General features: G+C 49.3%; 2 protein-coding genes across 4 annotated transcripts in view; one reads left to right on the top strand and one right to left on the bottom strand.

Annotated features, from left to right (window-relative positions):
• Positions 1-5,824, top strand: part of ABL2 (ABL proto-oncogene 2, non-receptor tyrosine kinase) — a 68,568-nt gene extending 62,744 nt beyond the window's left edge. For 2 of the 3 annotated variants that reach the window (XM_074961035.1, XM_074961036.1), the window contains exons 10-11: positions 445-618; positions 1,844-5,823. In XM_074961035.1, the coding sequence (XP_074817136.1) occupies positions 445-618; positions 1,844-3,546 (1,877 nt within the window). In that variant the 3' untranslated portion in view covers positions 3,547-5,823. Of the gene's footprint in view, positions 1-444; positions 619-1,843 lie in introns of all 3 variants that reach the window. The other variant, XM_074961034.1, reaches the window with a different exon arrangement.
• A 1,221-nt stretch (positions 5,825-7,045) lies between these two features.
• On the bottom strand, positions 7,046-16,335 carry TOR3A (torsin family 3 member A). Its single transcript, XM_074962021.1, has 6 exons — positions 15,621-16,335; positions 14,616-14,729; positions 13,176-13,441; positions 12,436-12,611; positions 10,136-10,260; positions 7,046-8,837 (listed from the first exon to the last, which is right to left on the bottom strand). Exons 1-6 carry the CDS (start codon positions 16,333-16,335, stop codon positions 8,587-8,589), a joined length of 1,647 nt encoding a protein of 548 aa, XP_074818122.1. The 3' UTR covers positions 7,046-8,586.
• Positions 16,336-16,692: the final 357 nt, after the last annotated feature.

Genomic DNA, 16,692 nt, shown 5'->3' with positions numbered 1-16,692 from the left:
TTTTAATATGGGGTTGCAGCCTGCAAAGGTGCAGTGTCCTCAACCTTGAGCTTTGCAGCTTCCTCCTAGGTCAAGAGGGAACCCTGCATTGTGGGACCCCATTAGTCTTTGCAGGCTGCTTCTCCCTATTAAAGGTAGAGGTGGTCACTTTTTAGAACTCCTGGGTTAGCATTTGGGCCATGAGCAGATCTGTCTTAACCTGAAAGTTTAGAATGTGAACTTTTTTTTTTGGTTGTTGCTGAATTTAAAAATGTAAATGAGTTACCTTGAGACCATCAGGAAATAACGAATCCTCTGCATATTTGGACTAAATAGAGCAAAATTACGTTCACAGGCTTAATCCGTTGCTCTTCTCACCGGTCCAGTGCCTGTTGTAAAGATGCAGACTCTCCCTCTTTCCTCTGCTGTTCTTTGTTCCAACTGTTCTCCTGGCTTTTCTTACAGAGGTGGCAGAGGAGCTTGGAAGAACAGCCTCCTCCTCATCCATAGTTCCCTACTTGCCCCGGTTACCCATGCTTCCCTCCAAGACTAGGACTCTGAAGAAACAGGCAGAGAACAAGGAGAATATTGAAGGAACACAAGATACTGTGGAGCATTCAGCTTCCAGCTCAGCACCAGGTGTGGGCACAAGGAAAGCATCAATGTGACCAGAACATTGTGGGGCAGATCCTCAGCTGGTGTAAATTGTTATAGCTCTATTAAAGTCAAAGGAACTATGGATAGTTTATACCAGCTGAGCATCTGCCCTGTGTATTTTACCAGGATGTTTTGTAGATTTAATAACTCATCAAATATACTCACCTGGGTGTGGTGGTGGTATTAGCCAGTTTTTACCCTAAACTTGCTGTGCACTGTCAAGTTAAGGTAGGAAAGGAAAAAGTAATCCAGCCATGAGCATGTACAGGGCCTGTAAATCTTGGCTGTGTTACTGTTTCTGGAGTAGTAAAGTGGAATGATCAGATTGGGGGAACACTTGATTTCTTGGGAAAGCTGACGGTGCTGAGAAACAGGAGGATTCCAATATGGAGAAAAGCAGCATGGCCCTTTTTTTCTTCAGAAGTATGAAATGGTACAGAACAAGTTTGGGGCTTTTTGTCATAGTATGTGTGCAGAAATTGCTTGTTTTATTGCTAAGCAAATGAAGGGATTTCTTGCACCAATTAAAAGCAGGTCTGGTTTGGGCAGGTGCTGTGCAAGCTTTCCCGCCTCATTCTAGGACTCAAAAACAGAGTTCAGTAATTGTTTCATGTTGTGAAGCAGCCTTTGTGGTGAGGCCATATGCCCAGGAACTAGCTACAGAATTCCTCTGGCTTATTTCACTTGTGACCTCTGCCTGACTCAAAGCTTGGTGTCATGACGTGCTAGGGCATTTAATCAGCTATGCCACAGGGACTGGCTGTAGTCTGTTTTAATTTGGTAAATTCAACTTTTTTTCCTTTTAATTTCACTTTTATTGCTGTATGAAAGAAAAACCTCTTGCTGTGTTTTGTCAGTTTTATATGTGAAGTCTTGTATCAAACAGTAAAATACCAAAACATTTTAAGCAGTTAAGGAAGGAAGAGAGAATAGGCACAGGGAAAGGAAAAGAAATAGCAAGAAAGTAGAAGACAAGAGCAGATGCATCAATTTTCTCCTAGATATTCTGTTAAGTGAATTTCTCGACTTATCTTTGTGTGTTAAATCATTTGCTAAAGAACACCAGATGTGCACAAAATTTATATTTTTTTCAGAAGAGAGCACTGCAGAATTGGAACATCTAAATGTTCCAGGCCTGTTCAACCAACTTGCAGGGTGAGTTAGAGTTTTCATCAATTCTTTATTCACATCTGTTTCTTCTCTCTAGGGTTTATCAGAAGCACACAGCCAACAAGTGGATCTCCAGCACTGCCTCGCAAGCAAAGGGACAAGTCCCCCAGCGGCCTCTTGGAAGATGCCAAAGAGACCACTTTCACCAGGGACAGAAAGGGTGGCTTTTTCAGCTCCTTTATGAAGAAGAGGAATGCCCCCACACCTCCAAAGCGTAGCAGTTCCTTCCGTGAAATGGAGAATCAGCCCCACAAGAAATATGAGCTCACGGGTAACTTTTCATCTGTTGCTTCCTTGCAGCATGTTGATGGATTTTCTTTTACTCCCACCCAGCAGGATGCAAGCCTGGCCCCAGCCAAGTGCTACAGTGGGGGCTTTGCACAGAGGAACTTCTACAGTGATGACAGTGGTGGTACCAACAGTGGTGGGAGTGCAAGTACTGGTGGTGGGTGGTCAGGCATCACAGGTTTCTTTACACCACGCCTGATTAAAAAGACACTGGGTTTACGAGCAGGGAAACCTACCGGTGGCGAAGAAGCTTCAAAGCCTTTTCCAAGGTCAAACTCTACATCTTCCATGTCTTCAGGGCCTCCAGAGCAGGATAGGATGGCAATGACTCTTCCTAGAAATTGCCAGAGGTCAAAAATCCAGCTGGAAAGGACAGTGTCCACCTCCTCTCAGCCAGAGGAGAGCATAGGTAGATCCACTGACCTGCTTCCCAAAAGGCTTGAAGAAGGCCCTGCTCTGACCAGAGAGAGACCGAAAGCCAAACTCTTGCCAAGAGGTGCCACCGCTCTTCCAGTCAGAACCTCTTCAGGGGATTCAGCTGTTGCAGAGAAGGACTGTCCAGGTCTGGCAACAACTACCCCTAAAAGCAAAGAAAAAAACAGTGGTACACGGCAAGGGGCCCTAGAAGATGGAGAGAGACCAGGATGGTCTTCTCCAGCAAAGGCTGCAGCAATACTTCCAACCACTCATAACCACAAAGTGCCAGTCCTAATCTCACCCACTCTAAAACATACTCCAGCAGACGTGCAGCTTATTGGCACAGACTCTCAGGGTAATAAATTTAAGCTCTTATCTGAGCATCAGGTCACATCTTCCAGCGACAGGGACCGGCCCAGACGGGTAAAACCAAAGTGTGCCCCACCTCCACCGCCAGTGATGAGGCTCCTGCAGCAGCTGCCCGCTTGCTCAGACACAGCAGAAGAGTTGAGCAACACCACAGCAGCACATCATGGACTGGAAACAAGTGAAGGTGGTAAAAAGGCAGTGGTGGCACATGGTGGTGGAAAAGCTGGGAGGCCCATGATGCCTCCCCCTCAAGTGCCTCTGTCATCATCATCCACCTCACCAGCGAAAATGGCCAATGGCACAGCAGGTGCTAAAGTGGCATTAAGAAAGACCAAACAGGCAGCTGAGAAAATCTCAGCGGACAAAATCAGCAAAGAGGCGCTGCTGGAGTGTGCAGACCTCCTCTCGAGTGCCATTGCTGAGCCAATGCCAAACAGCCAGCTGGTGGATACAGGGCACCAGCTGTTGGATTACTGCTCAGGCTATGTGGATTGCATCCCACAAACACGCAACAAATTTGCCTTCCGGGAAGCCGTGAGCAAACTGGAACTCAGCCTGCAGGAACTGCAGGTGTCCTCAACAGCTGCTAGTGTGCCCGGAGCAAACCCCGTCCTTAATAACTTATTGTCATGTGTCCAAGAAATCAGTGATGTGGTTCAAAGGTAGCTACTGTCAGTCTGGGTAAAGGAAAAATTACACATGGAGGGGAAACTCTGTTCCTGTATTGATGCTTTCAGAAGGAAAGACTGATACTTGAGTGAGTTTTTGTGAAGTACCTCAGATCACTGAGTTCTCACGTTTACAGTTTCATCTCAAAAATAGGGGGAGGGAGGGAGGAGACACTGGAGGAAGGGGTGTGTGTGAGAGATTGAAGCTGAAAGGGCAGAATGTCAAGAATTTTCCCTAATCAGCAAATCTGATCTACTTGTGTCCGCAAGTGAGAGAAGTTCCTTGCTCCTGCCTGTAAGAGGCAGGAGAATCGATGGTGGGTTCTTGTTTTGGTAGGGGTGGTTTCCATGTGCTGTCCAGAGTCCTGGAGTGACTGCATGGCCAGTTGGCTATACAGATCTCCCCTTTCTGCACTAATGCATATTTTGGCCTCCAGAGATCACAAGGGAAAAGCAGTAGGGCATGGTTGGTACCTAATGCTGAGAATTCTGAGCCTGAGTGGTCCCAAAGGTGGGGGGAGGGGGGAGTCTGTGTGGGGAAAGAGATGTAACGCACTGACGGTGTTCAGAGCTGCTGGAAGTGGATGCACTAGCCCAGGTGGCATACTTCCACAGTACTGTTGCTGCTGTAATAAGAACTGCAAAATGAGTTAATATATTAAACTAACCCCTTTCCCTCCCACCCACTTCATGGCATTACACATTTATATTTGAAGCATCAGGCATGCTGGGCAGATTTGCCACTGATTACCTGCCCCGCCCACCCCCCAAAACACAAACACACAATCTTCACTTTGGTTGACTCTAACCATTTCTGGTAGTCTAGCATGGGTGCTACCTGACAGTTGGTCACTTGTGAGTAGTTTGAGGCTGTTGCACAACTTACGAGTGTCTGTTGATAAACTGTAGATTGTTTTTAACTTTGGTACAATGTTGGTTCCTTCTTCTGTGTGGTCACCTGGAGATGCACAGTGGGCAAGGCACTTCCTCCTGTCAATGCAGAATTTCACTGCTCTCTACATTCCTTTGTAGCATTGAAAGTGCTGACACTAGTACAGCCATCTTGGGAACCAGCAGTATAGCCTTACTGGTCCCACTGTAACAGCCTTCTCAGCATGTCTGACCCCCAGCATAGCATTAGCTTTCCACAGCAGTGGCTCCACAAGCCCTTGCCTTTCCAAGCCACGAGGCTGAATACATATGTAAGCTATGCCAGATGATCTCCACAACCTTTTCAAAAAATGCTAGATATCTGACAGCATTTTGTGCTGTGGAACAGACAGTTCTTCCTACTATAGCACAGCAGGATGTGATGATGACACAACTGCTTTTTTTATAGAGCACCAGTGTTTGTGTTGATATTCATCAGTTCTGTAGTGGATTAAAAAGCTGCTGTCTCTAAGGGGGGTTACAAGGTGACTGGGATCAGTAATTGCCATGGGCCATATCCTGAGCTTCTTACTGTTTTATCCAGCCTCCCATTTAAGCCCTTGGGAGCTTGCCTGAGTAAGAGCTTCAAAATTGGGCCCAGTGTGTGTGTGGAAAAAGGCCTTGCCTGCTATTTGTGCTGTCACTTAAAAGGAGACCATGTGTGACCAAAGCACTACTGCAGGATGTCTCCAATGCAGTATCCCCCGTCTCTCTCTAGGGTTATGACTGCTCTGGCAAGTGGTGGGTTTCACTTTTTCACTAGTGCAAGTGACAGGCTGGTAATCACCACTTTTGTTTTAAATGTACAATACACCACTTCCAGAGTCTGCCACAAATGGAGAAGAGTGACTAGAGCATGCTGAGAAACCTCCTCCTTTGTGTGTGCGCGCAGCACGCTTTCCAGTACCTAATGCAGGTGGATTTTTGCATGGACGGTCAGTGGAGCTGGAGGATAGAAAAAGATCGTTAGCCTATTCCATACTGGTAGCAAATTATAGATGACTGAACACCTGATTTATTTCTCTCTCTCAAATTACATGTCTATACCAAAGGGTCACTCTTCCAACGTGTGTGTTATGCACAGGGGATAAAGATTGTGATCAGCTCAGCACACAATTTGTATCAGTAGTGAATTCATTGAGGACAATATTGGATTAAACTAAAAACACCTTAATCACCAATCACACTACCAGTGTTGTCAATTGTTTTGTTTAATTGTTATTGTAATATATTTTTGATTGTTTTTCTAATTTAATTCTCACTCTATTGTCTGACTGTGAACTGCAAACAGTGTTAAACTTGATGTAAATAAGGTTTTGCCTGTCGTTCCACAAGTTTTGCCAATTTGCATTTTGTTTTAAATAAAAGTTGCAATATTTTATTGGCAAATAAACTTGAACACCTGGTGCTTTTATTGGAGTGCTTTTATTCAACTGGCCTGGTTCTAAGCTAAAATCTCTGCAAACATCTAAAAAATAGAAACATTTAACTGAGCAGGTTTGCAAAGAACCCCAATATTTCATTAATCCCACTGAAATGGGCTTGTTCCAGCCAGACTGCAGGGTTGCTGTGTAATTAGGCACAAACCACCACAGTACCTGGAAGTGAGTGAGTTGCATAATCTCACATGCTTATTTCTCTAAAATACGCAAATTCCTTTCAGCCAATCTGAGTGCAAGGATTTATGTCACCGTTTTTTCCAACTTTTCTGTAACTGAAGTGCTCTCCTGTACTAGTTACTAAAACCTTCCCTCCCCGCCCCCCCCCCCCACCTGCTTTTAGCAAGAGGGAGCATCTCAGCTTTTGCCATACTACAGCTGAATCTAAACCACTTATGTTTTCCCCTTTCATGTGAATTTAACCTAGATGAGAAAAACAGGAAGCTTTGATGAAGAGGAGCTGGCTTTCTTTTGGGTGGTAATTCTTGAAGTCTTGAGTACGCTGAAGTGAAATCAAGTAGGGAGATGTATGTGGTCAAGTAGAGTTTGTGCAAGTACTCTTGTACCCATTTTACAGAAGAAAAAACTGCTGTGACTAACGCTTCCTCTGATACCTGACCACTAAGACACTGGAGGATGATTAGCAGCATTGACCCTTCTAAAGCCTTAGTTTATAGTTAATTACAAAAGTGTACTGGTGAGGTGTAGCTGGGAAGGATGAGCAAGAGAGCGCTATACTGTTTCGACACAGTAACAATCTGAGCAGACCAACTTTCACCATATTTTCCCTTTCTGCTCCAACAGGCTCAATAAATATATATATATCACTCACCTAAAAGAAAAACAGTAAGGAACCATGTGACCCATTTAGCTTCATAGCCATGCGTGGTCACTTACCAGTAACTAGAAGCCAGTGTGCCAGGTAGGAATACTAGCTGAAAATCTACTTCAATGGCAATTACACAAAAACTTTTACAGACTTTTTCCAAAGTGAGTGCATAGGCTGACTAACTATTGGTACAGTTTAAAGCATGTGGCCTGCACAGTTATTTGCTGCAGCCTGCCAAGCTCCCTATTCCCCCCCCCGAGTTATTTCCCCTCTGCCTATCTCCAGGCACTTCCAGCTTTCCAGGAGGGAGCCATGGCAGGGATTTGGGGAAGGGTGGAGTGGGGGCAGCCCAGTGTCAGTGATATGGCCCTCCTGGTGATTTGAGTTTGACATCCCTGGTTTAAATAGATCAAAGAGCCACATGTACAATGTCCAGGCAACTGTCCTCAGGGTGTGCTGTTCCACCTCCTCTTCACTTTTTTGACCTACAGCCCATAGAGTAAGTGAGTGATATTGACATTTTAGGGCTGACTTTTTTTTTTTTTTTTTTTAAATCATTTGGCAGGTACCCTGACAGCAAACAGTCCCTCTTGTAGTAATACTATCTCTGGCCAAAAGCCAGAATGTGTAACAGTAATCAAATGGCAGAGTTCTTCACAGCCACTACTCTCCAACCTCTGCTGAAGACAAGGACAGTCTGCCACCCTGTTCTCTGGTCCTCTTGATTTATCAGCGCAGTCAAGAGGCTGCAATTGGGAGTTCCCTAAAATGAATGCTGAGGAAGCTGGGCATGAGGAGTGTGCACAGCAAGAGCTGCCTCAGTGAGGGGGAGATGCTGGCTCATATCACCAAATGCTATCCATGACAGAATTTCTGGGCTGTACTGGAGACATATTCATAGACTCTCCCTCAGCCTTAGAATTACAGACACACTGGTACCTTGCTTTCTAGTAGGGGACAGGGGGAGGATTGGCATGTTCTGAAGAGATGTTCACTTTAGACATAAAAAAAATAAGGTTTTTTAATCTTTATATTAAACAAATTGTCAAGAACCATTTTTCCATACAAGACTCCAAATGAGAGAATGTCACCAAAGAGCAAGGTCAGTGTTATACATCTGGAATGCCCACAGTAGGTGGAGGCTGTAAATGTGAATCTTAGTCCTAGTCTCCATTCAAGCTGTGTGTATCATCATCTGTGCAGGCTCCTGGGCATCCTCTCCGATAGCTGGTTAACAACAGATGGCTTGGTAAGAAGGTTCCTGGGACACACATTCTCACCCTGCTCCATAGCCAAGTTTAGGTTTTTCTCCACCACTGTCTTACTAACAGCCAGTGCACTGATTTTACTTTGCAGGTGCTGGAAATGATGCATGGGGGGAGAGGCCCAGAGGAGAGGAAGCAAGGAAGTGACTTCTGTGACCTCTTCAGACTTTCCAACTGAAGGTACTAAGCAATCCCAAGACCCCCCACACCACAATAAACCAAGGTCCCAGACCAACTCTGCTTGTGTGAAGTAGACCACTATTTGCCAGCCAGAATTCTTCATTTACCAACAGCTAATCATTTCTTCTGCTCTAAGCTAACTGCTAAGAGATGGGCCTTTGAGTGGGCAAGAAAGGTACAGCCAGCCCAGCCTTCTACCAGCTCAAGGCTACACAGGTGCCATACAAGTATGACAATGAGAGCAACCCTTGGAGGCCTCTCTCAAGTTTTGAGGGACTTCAAAAGTTCCCATCACTGTGCAAGTGGGTAAATTTTCAATCTGCTCATGTGAGAGGAGCAGGTCTCTCCATGCAGCAAGCAGCCATGCTGGTCACTGGTACAGTTCCCCCTCACATTCAGGGTAGGAAATAATTGATGCGGTGAGACACGGATTTACAACCTTGTGCAGAGAAAAGCTTCTCCTCTTTGGGGAGAAATACCATCATCCTGACCACCTCGTCCAGCACCTCCTCAGTGTATGGAAGGCTGCGGGCCAGAAAAGCATCCCGAACACACAGCTTCACATGGTGATTCTCCAGGGGCAGGAATGGCACAAAGAAGTCAATGAGGTTCTCTTCAAGGAGGTGGCTGTGGGCAAAACCACCATCTGCAATGAAAACCAGAGCAACACGGGCACTCAACACATAGCTTCTAACAGAACCATGTGTGTCTTCCATGCTCCTAGATCTCCATCAATCTCAGCCAGCACAAATGTTAAAAGAACAGTGCCGTTTGCCTGGAGAAGCCGTTTCAACACTGAAAATATTGTCTGAGAAGGGGCCTTGGCTAATCATTTGTCTGGTTCTTCTGCCTTGGAGTTAAGGCGTCTCTTTCTAAACAAAAGGTCCTTCGGTCCTGAAAAAGGGAGTCTCTGACACTACTCACCCAACCATGCAACAGCAAATTGGGGGGGGAGATGCACCTTAACACATCATGAAACACTCCCCGGATAGGAAGCCACATTCACTCTTTTGCATGAGAAACTATGTGGCTCCACAGTCCATGTGCCACTCCTGGTCCTGTTGCTGCATGATGATGTCAGAGTTGCATGCCACTACAGAGACCCAAATGGTAAAGTCTGCCAGAAGGAGTGCTGGGGGGGTCTGGTACTGCCCCCACATGTCCTGGTCTCCAGGCAGCTGGGCTCAAGACAGGGCCTCTCTTCACTCTGAGCAGTGGGGTCTGGGTGCTGAGCAGAGCCATCTCCAGCACCATGTCCTGAGTAGGGTGTCTATAGTCACCGTGAGTAATGAAGTGCCCACGCAATCGTGAGGCTCCATCTGCCCCATATCTCATCCCGTTTTTTAGGAAATCTGACAGATATTTATAGATTGCACACATGACACATACTTTTATCTCTGGGAACATGTCTGAAACCATCTAGTGATACCACGAACAGCAGTCGAAGATGTTTTAGGGAAGTGGTCAGCACACCCACTCTTAAGACCAGCTAGCCAACAGGGCACTACTTATCAGTAGGGATTTGAGAGTGAAAGGGGAAGAGGATCCTGTGGGCATCTGGTTGGGATATGCCAGCATAGCATGGGCTAAGGCTGAGCTGCGGAGACACTGGTTAAAAGGGAGTGGAGTAGAAGTACCATATAAGTGATAATAGGGGCTGTAGCTCAGATAGAAGAGGCTAGGGCACTGGTCTCTCGCAAGATATCTAGGTTCAAACCCCAGCTTTGCCACCGTGACTGTGAAGCAAGTCACTGACCTACCTCCCCAGGGATGTAGTGAAGATAGATTTTTGGGGGGTGGGTGTTCAGTAATCTTTGAGGGACATGAAAGAGCCAATCAAAACAATGAGTCCCCTGGGCGGAGCTGGCAGGGAGCAGAAAGACATGGGAAGGGGCAGCGGACTGCAGAACTCCAGTGCAGACTTGTATCGATTAGCTCAGTTACCTGTGGACTCAAGCAGCTCCATGCGCAGGTGCTGCTCTAAGTATTCCATGGTGATCTCCTCCCTGGCCCGTCCAGCTCGCCAGAAGTCTAGGGTCACCTGGTTGATGATGTTCCCACCAATGTTACTGGGAAGGAAATGGAAGTTAAATGCTTTATCTGGAATAATCCTAATGTTTATTCCTCACAAAACACTAACAGCACTCAGGTCCAGGCCTCGGGGACGTTGGTAGCATAAGGATTCATGTAGCCCCATGCCAAAGCTCTGCCTTTCCACTGGCCCTAGAGAGGGATTTGCTTTCTCTCCCCTCTGCAAAGAGAACTGAACACTTTTTCACCAGATCAACTGCTTCCATTCCCGAGCCCTGATTCTTAGGGGTAGGCCCCACCCTCCCAGACTATTACACACACTGAACCAAGAGTACAGAACATATTGACTACAGCCCCTTTATCTCCGAGCCCCTTCTGCAGAGAAGCCCGCAGTTGCAGACAAGTTAGCAAAGGGCAGGGGAACTGGCATGAGTCCCACTAGAAGCAATGGTCCAGACAGCACTTTTTCTTCCACACAAAGTGGAGCCGGAAGATCATGAAGGTGGCAGAGAACCCACACTGGGGTCCTTGCCTGACTGACTAGTGCTTTGTAAGGGGAAGGGCAGCTGGAACTCACACATTGGGGCCACTTTTTAAAACGCTTGTTTCTCTAAGCGCACATGTGCATTGAAAGGGGGGAGGCGGGCACTGAAGCTTCCAAACCTCAGACAAAATTATCCCAGTCAGAATGGCCTGGAAACAGCATCAGCCCTGGTGAGGGAGTTGCACCAGCTAGTGTGGTGTCAGCCCCCTCTCCCCACCTTAAGGTGTTTGTGTGGGTGTGGGTGTGTGGGAGGGGGGTGGGGGGGTGTGATGGTCACTTGGCAGAGAGCCCAGGTCAAAAGCTGCTTGGGCCCCTCCCAAGCACTTAGCCTGTACAAAGGGGTTAGGAATTGGGGAGGAAGACAGAAAAGAGTAGGACTGGTGGACACACTGAAACTCCCCCCTCCCTTCTCCAGGGGGTTCTTGAGCCATCTCTGATGATGGAGGGGACAAACTCTAGTCAGGATGGGAGTGGGGGGAACGATGAGACTAAAAGTCTTCCTCCCCCACCCCATTGCCCAGCTGTTAGTTCTGAACAACCTACTCCTGCTACCCGAGATCCCCTTCAAATTTTAGTTAGCTCCGTCCTGGAAGCTGCAGCTCCCACCTTTCCACTGGAGTCAACAGGAAAGAAACCCCTTCGGCTTCACAGAGACACAGCCATCCCCATAAGGGGAAGACCCAGTGTGGCAAAGGTTCCAAAGACATCTCCAAGAACAGTCTGGTTTCTAAATGACAGATGTGCAAAGCCAGTGTTTCTGCATGCACAGCCCAGAGGAGAGCCTGCCTTTCCAGATGGCAGCGTTACAGAGGGGCCCTGCTGCCCCCCTTCCCACAGCACTTGGGATCACATGTTGTTCAAGGTTCCCCTCAGCGTGGCAGGGAGAGTGGCCAACAGTACATGACCACAAGGGCAGGGTAGCCCCTCCATCCTTGGGCTCAGTTCCAGTTTCCTCTCCGCAAACAGACTGATCAAGGGTTCAGAGGCCTATTCATGGGGAGGGGGGAGAGTTCTGAAAATGCCAGGCCAGGTCATGAGCAGATAAACCCAGCTGGGATCAGGTGGAGAGAAAAGCCCAGGCCTATAAACATCAGAATCAAGTAGAGGTCATGGGACCTGCCGTACCACAGCAGACTAATGGCCTAGTTTAGTATATCCAGCCTCCATCAGTGGCCAGCAGCAGATGCTCAAGTGGAAGGTAAACATCTCTCATCACTTCTCTATTAACTGTGCAATGCTTGCCCAGATTTCTGGGCTACACCATCTGAGTGGGGCACCAGTTTGATTCCTAAGATATAGCTCACTGGCACGGTGCTACTAACACAGTGCCGGATCCAGCATTCAACTACTGGGGGTTGTAGACATTCAGCCTCACAGTCAGCAGCACATGCCGGCTAAGGAGCTACACTGATGGTCTCTGGAGAGACAGTTACATTCAGCCATCATAAGTCATGGGTGAGCAACTGTAGTGAGGGGGCTTTGAGGTCATCACACAAGGAGAATCCAGAGAACTACTTTCCCTTCAATTCCTGTGCCTTCCAAGGGCAGCTCCGTCCCACACCTCAATCTCCCAGATCACGGAACTTTAATATGGGTCATCAAGAACCATGGAGAAAGCAGATCCTTCCCTGCAAGCCAGCCCCTTCTCCCTAAGGTCCTTGGTTGTCACCTGAGGAAGAGGAAAATGGATCTGCTGTAATCCACCTCATTGATGCTGTCATAGTGATCCACATAGGGTTTGATGGCATCCAGCAGGCCAGAGTGAAGCTTCTCTGTCTCATCGAAGATGAACAATGACTGCTTGCAGAGCTGCACTGTCTCGCTTATCTGCTTCTTCAGCTGAACCTGCATGGCAGTAGGAAAAGAGTGTGAACTGGCAAGTAGAGAAGCCAGTGTGGAGATCACCTGGTGTTCACCACTAGCACTACTGCATCCTTCACACAGACACAGCTACCAAGGAAGACTGAGCTCCCTCACAGCCAGCACCCAACCCGCTGCTCCATTCTCTATCATGACTCCCACTGGGAAAGGCTGGGAGCTCCTCTACCACAAGTGCTCCTGCACCATTCCCTGCAATGGCCCCAGGAGCTGAGAGCTCACCAACAACTAATCATTACACACCAGTTTTCATAATGGCCTTCTGGGAGGGGCCAGTATTGGAGTGGCATTGGGCTCTCCCACAGCCGGTGGCCCCTGCTGGGAAGGGTTGGAACTTTGTACTTGATACTTTGTACATTGTTATAGGGCTCCTCCAACAGCCTGTGCTCCTGCTCTATCCTCTATTAAAAGCGGGGTCTGAGATAGCTACATATTCAGAAACGGTCCTTTGACTGGATTGAAGAGGCTAGGACTGAGTTACCCATACTACAACCGGCAGCATTGTGGCTGGTAACACTGGAGTTTTCGCACCTTGTACAAGTCCACATATTTGGGATGTGGGAAGTGAAAGAGCGATATAAAGACTTTAACACACTCGCTTTTCAGCCCGTCTCGGTACAAGTGATCAGCGATCATCCGGGCCACAAAGTTTTTCCCAGTGCCAGACCAGCCATGGAACGACAGAGCCAGAGCCTTCTCCGGCCGTGTGGTCTCCAGGAAGCCTTGCATTGCTCTCAGAATGACGTCCTTTGCCAAGTGCTGCCCATGTAGCCTCCTGCTCAAGTCCAACTCTAACCCTGCAGAATGAAAGGAAACACTGATCTTACACCCAAACCTGCCTGCTATCACTTATGGGTAGGAACAAGCAGGGAGGACGTTTGGCAGCAATTTTGTTCTGAGTTGAGCCCATCAGAGCATGAGGCATTCTGCCTTGCGTTGCTGGAAGGTATGCCTATTCAAGGGGTCTCTGTGCAATGGTATTACAGATGCAGAGCTAGATTGGAAAGCAGCATTTTGAGTGATCTGATCACAGTAGTGGAAATCAGGATTCTTGGGCTCTATTCACAGCTTTGCCATGGACCCAGGCAAGCCACTTATCCTCTCTTTTCCCCCCCTCTGGAAAGCGGGGATAGTATTTACCCATTTCACAGGGTATTTAGCTCATTAACGTTTGCAAAAAGGCACTAAGATCCCCAGATGGAAGCCCCTAGAGAAGGACAAAGTATCAATCAATCAATCAATGTTTGCATTGATTACCGAAGTCCCAGACCCAGTCACACCTTAGGACATTCTCACATGGACTGCATACAGGGCTCAGTATCTACCCTCTAGGTCAGGACCGGGAGAAGGGGATGGGGCTTAGCAGCCCCCTCTGAGCAAGTTCTTCTTCCCCCTTGCACATGCTCTGGGTGTGCAGGAGACTACAGGCAGGAATAGGCAGGGTCTCTGCTCTGGAAAGCACTCTGCATAGTGATGCTAAGATTTTGTCATGGTGTAAAGGAGGGTCTGTGTGTCACGGAATAGAAAATGGTCTGAAATGGAACTGTCTAAACTCACGGAACATTGAGGCAAATTCAGCACCTGGCTAAGAACTGCTACTTCTCTTTAACTTATTTGTGACCAAAAATTTGATTTAAGAATTAAAAAAAACCTCACAGAGGTTTGCCCCTAGTTCTAGGAACTGGGAATTAGAGATTTCACTCCAGCTGATAGGGAAACATGCACACACATTCTGTCTCTTTGGTACTTCTCTGGCCTCCATTCCCACTGCATCTGAGCACCTCATAATCTTTAATGTATTTAAGGCCAGGCGATACTGACATCCCCATTATACAGATGGAAAACTGAGGCACAGAGACTTGCCCAAGGTTACACAGGGAGTCATAGCAGAGCAGGAAACTGAACCTGGCTCTCCTAAGTCCCAGACTAGCACCTTAAACTCTGGACCATCCTCTATCTCAAGGGCTTTACCTGTGATGTTGTTGGCTATTCTGCAGTCTCCTGTCTCGCAGCACTTTCCAAAGCTGCAGTACCAGCTAGAAAGGATCTCCAGATAATCCTGACCCACCAGAGGCAAGCTCCAACCTAGGAAAGAAGCAGCAGTGAGAAAGGAAATTGTATGGCAGGCTGTCTGCCTCCTGAGGATAAACCTTGCCCTATCAGCCTTGAATTCCCCACAGACCCATGCTAGAGCTCCTATCAACTTATCAGCAGCACCAATGTCCATATCCACAGCACAACAGTGGGGGGGGGGGGGGGAAACTCATGTGGGTAGACAGGCAGTCACTCAAATGGCGCGCGCGCATACACACACACACATCTGGGAAGGACACTCGGTCAAAATGGCCATCCCCATCACACACCCCTATGCTAGGGATTTAGGCAGGGAAATCGTTAATCCTGCTGGAGAGGGGACACCACCCCTCCCCAAGGGATGCCTCTTGGCTTGGATGCAACCCTCTAAGATCCCATACAAATGAATCCAACTTAGCAGCCTGGCTCAGCAGTGTCTGCTTACTGCAGGGCGTCCCCACTCTGGTTGTGCTGAGGGGTACAGAAGACAGCAATGAAAACTCACATGTGACTGACAGCTACCGGAATTAAACAGGAAACACACACAAAAGAAGCCTGTCCCTCTATATCTTACATGCACAGCTACCTGGAGACACGGGCATTTGCACAACAGATCACTGCACCTCTTATTAACTGTGAGAACATAAAAAGACCCTGGCCCAGATCCTCAGCTGCTGTAAGGGGTTGTGATGGGATGGGACTGATGCCAGCAGAGGGTCCGGGCACGTAGCTCCCCTGCAGCCCCTTCTCTCCCCCGGCATTGGCAGAGACGTCCCGCTAGCCCAAAGATCCCCCCGCAGGCAGCTCCACCCCCCTGCGGCCCGTGGCAGGGCGAGGGGCCGTGCACTGAACGCCCCACGCGGCCTGCCCGATCTAGGGCAGGGAGACGAGGCAGCTCCTCACCCTGCGGCTGCTCGCAGCCCTCCCGCCACAGCCGGCAGGCCAGGTACCGCCAGTACTGCCCGGAGAGGTCGCTCACGGCCCCGCCCGGCGGCAGCCCCGGCGCGGCGGCGCCCGGCTCCGCTTCCCGCGGCGCCCGGCTCCGCCCCGCAGCGCCGCACAGCAGAGGCCCGAGGCAGCAGAGCAGCAGCGGGAGCCCAGCCCAGCGCGCCATGGCCGGAGGGAGGCGGCGAGCCGGACTCCCCCAGCGCCGGTCACTGCCCGGGCGCGCCCACGCTGAGCTCACTTCCCGCCCCCGGCCATCCGAGCTGCCGGGGGCCGGGCCGGGGCGGGGCCAGCTCGCCCACGCGGCCGAGGGGAGCTCGGGGGGCTTGCACGGGCCGCCCCAGGGAGCGCCCCAGCGGGGACCCGCCACCAGGCGCTTCCGCCAGGCCTCCAGCCGCTGCCGGTCCGCAGCCAGCGCGGCTCGGCCGACTGCACAGGAGCGATCGCATAAGCACCGCGGGGCCACCTGCTCTGCAGCCCCGTGCAAGCCGCACTCACAGCCCGCTGGCCCGGGCCCCTGCTGCAAACCCCGGGGCAGCGCCGCCGGGGCTTCCACCTCGCCGCGCGGGAGGGGAAGGGCGGCTGGGTAGCCCAAGAGACGGCCAGCCAGCTGGGACAATGCGGGCCGCGGGAGGTATCCCCCGTCGTGCTTCCCGGCTGCTCGGGCTAGCATTGGTTTCCCGCGGGGTGGGGTGAAAAGCTGCCCCCTTTCACCACAGTGGGGTTCCCAGGGCAACACTAGATCTAAGACAGCCGAGTCCAATTTACCCGGCCCATAGCGCCCCTGCCCAGAAGAGATGCTCTGCAGTCTTAGCGCTTACTCCTCTGGGCATCCTAGTGGTTTGCAATAAGATCCTAAGGCTTTAACAGCTGCTTTACAGAATTATAGGGCCAGATCCTGGCAGCAGCTGGGAACATGAATTTTGGGAGGAGGAGGCCCGTTACCTTCATTCTTTCCTAGCTGCATCTGTCCCAGCACATTCTAGAGCAGTGGTATACAGTATAATAGCCCACACAACACACCCAATCT

Source organism: Natator depressus, chromosome 8, assembly GCF_965152275.1.
Source record: "Natator depressus isolate rNatDep1 chromosome 8, rNatDep2.hap1, whole genome shotgun sequence".
Lineage (NCBI taxonomy): Eukaryota > Metazoa > Chordata > Testudines > Cheloniidae > Natator > Natator depressus.
Note: the sequence above shows the minus strand (reverse complement) of the source record. Positions and strands in the feature narration are given on the sequence as shown.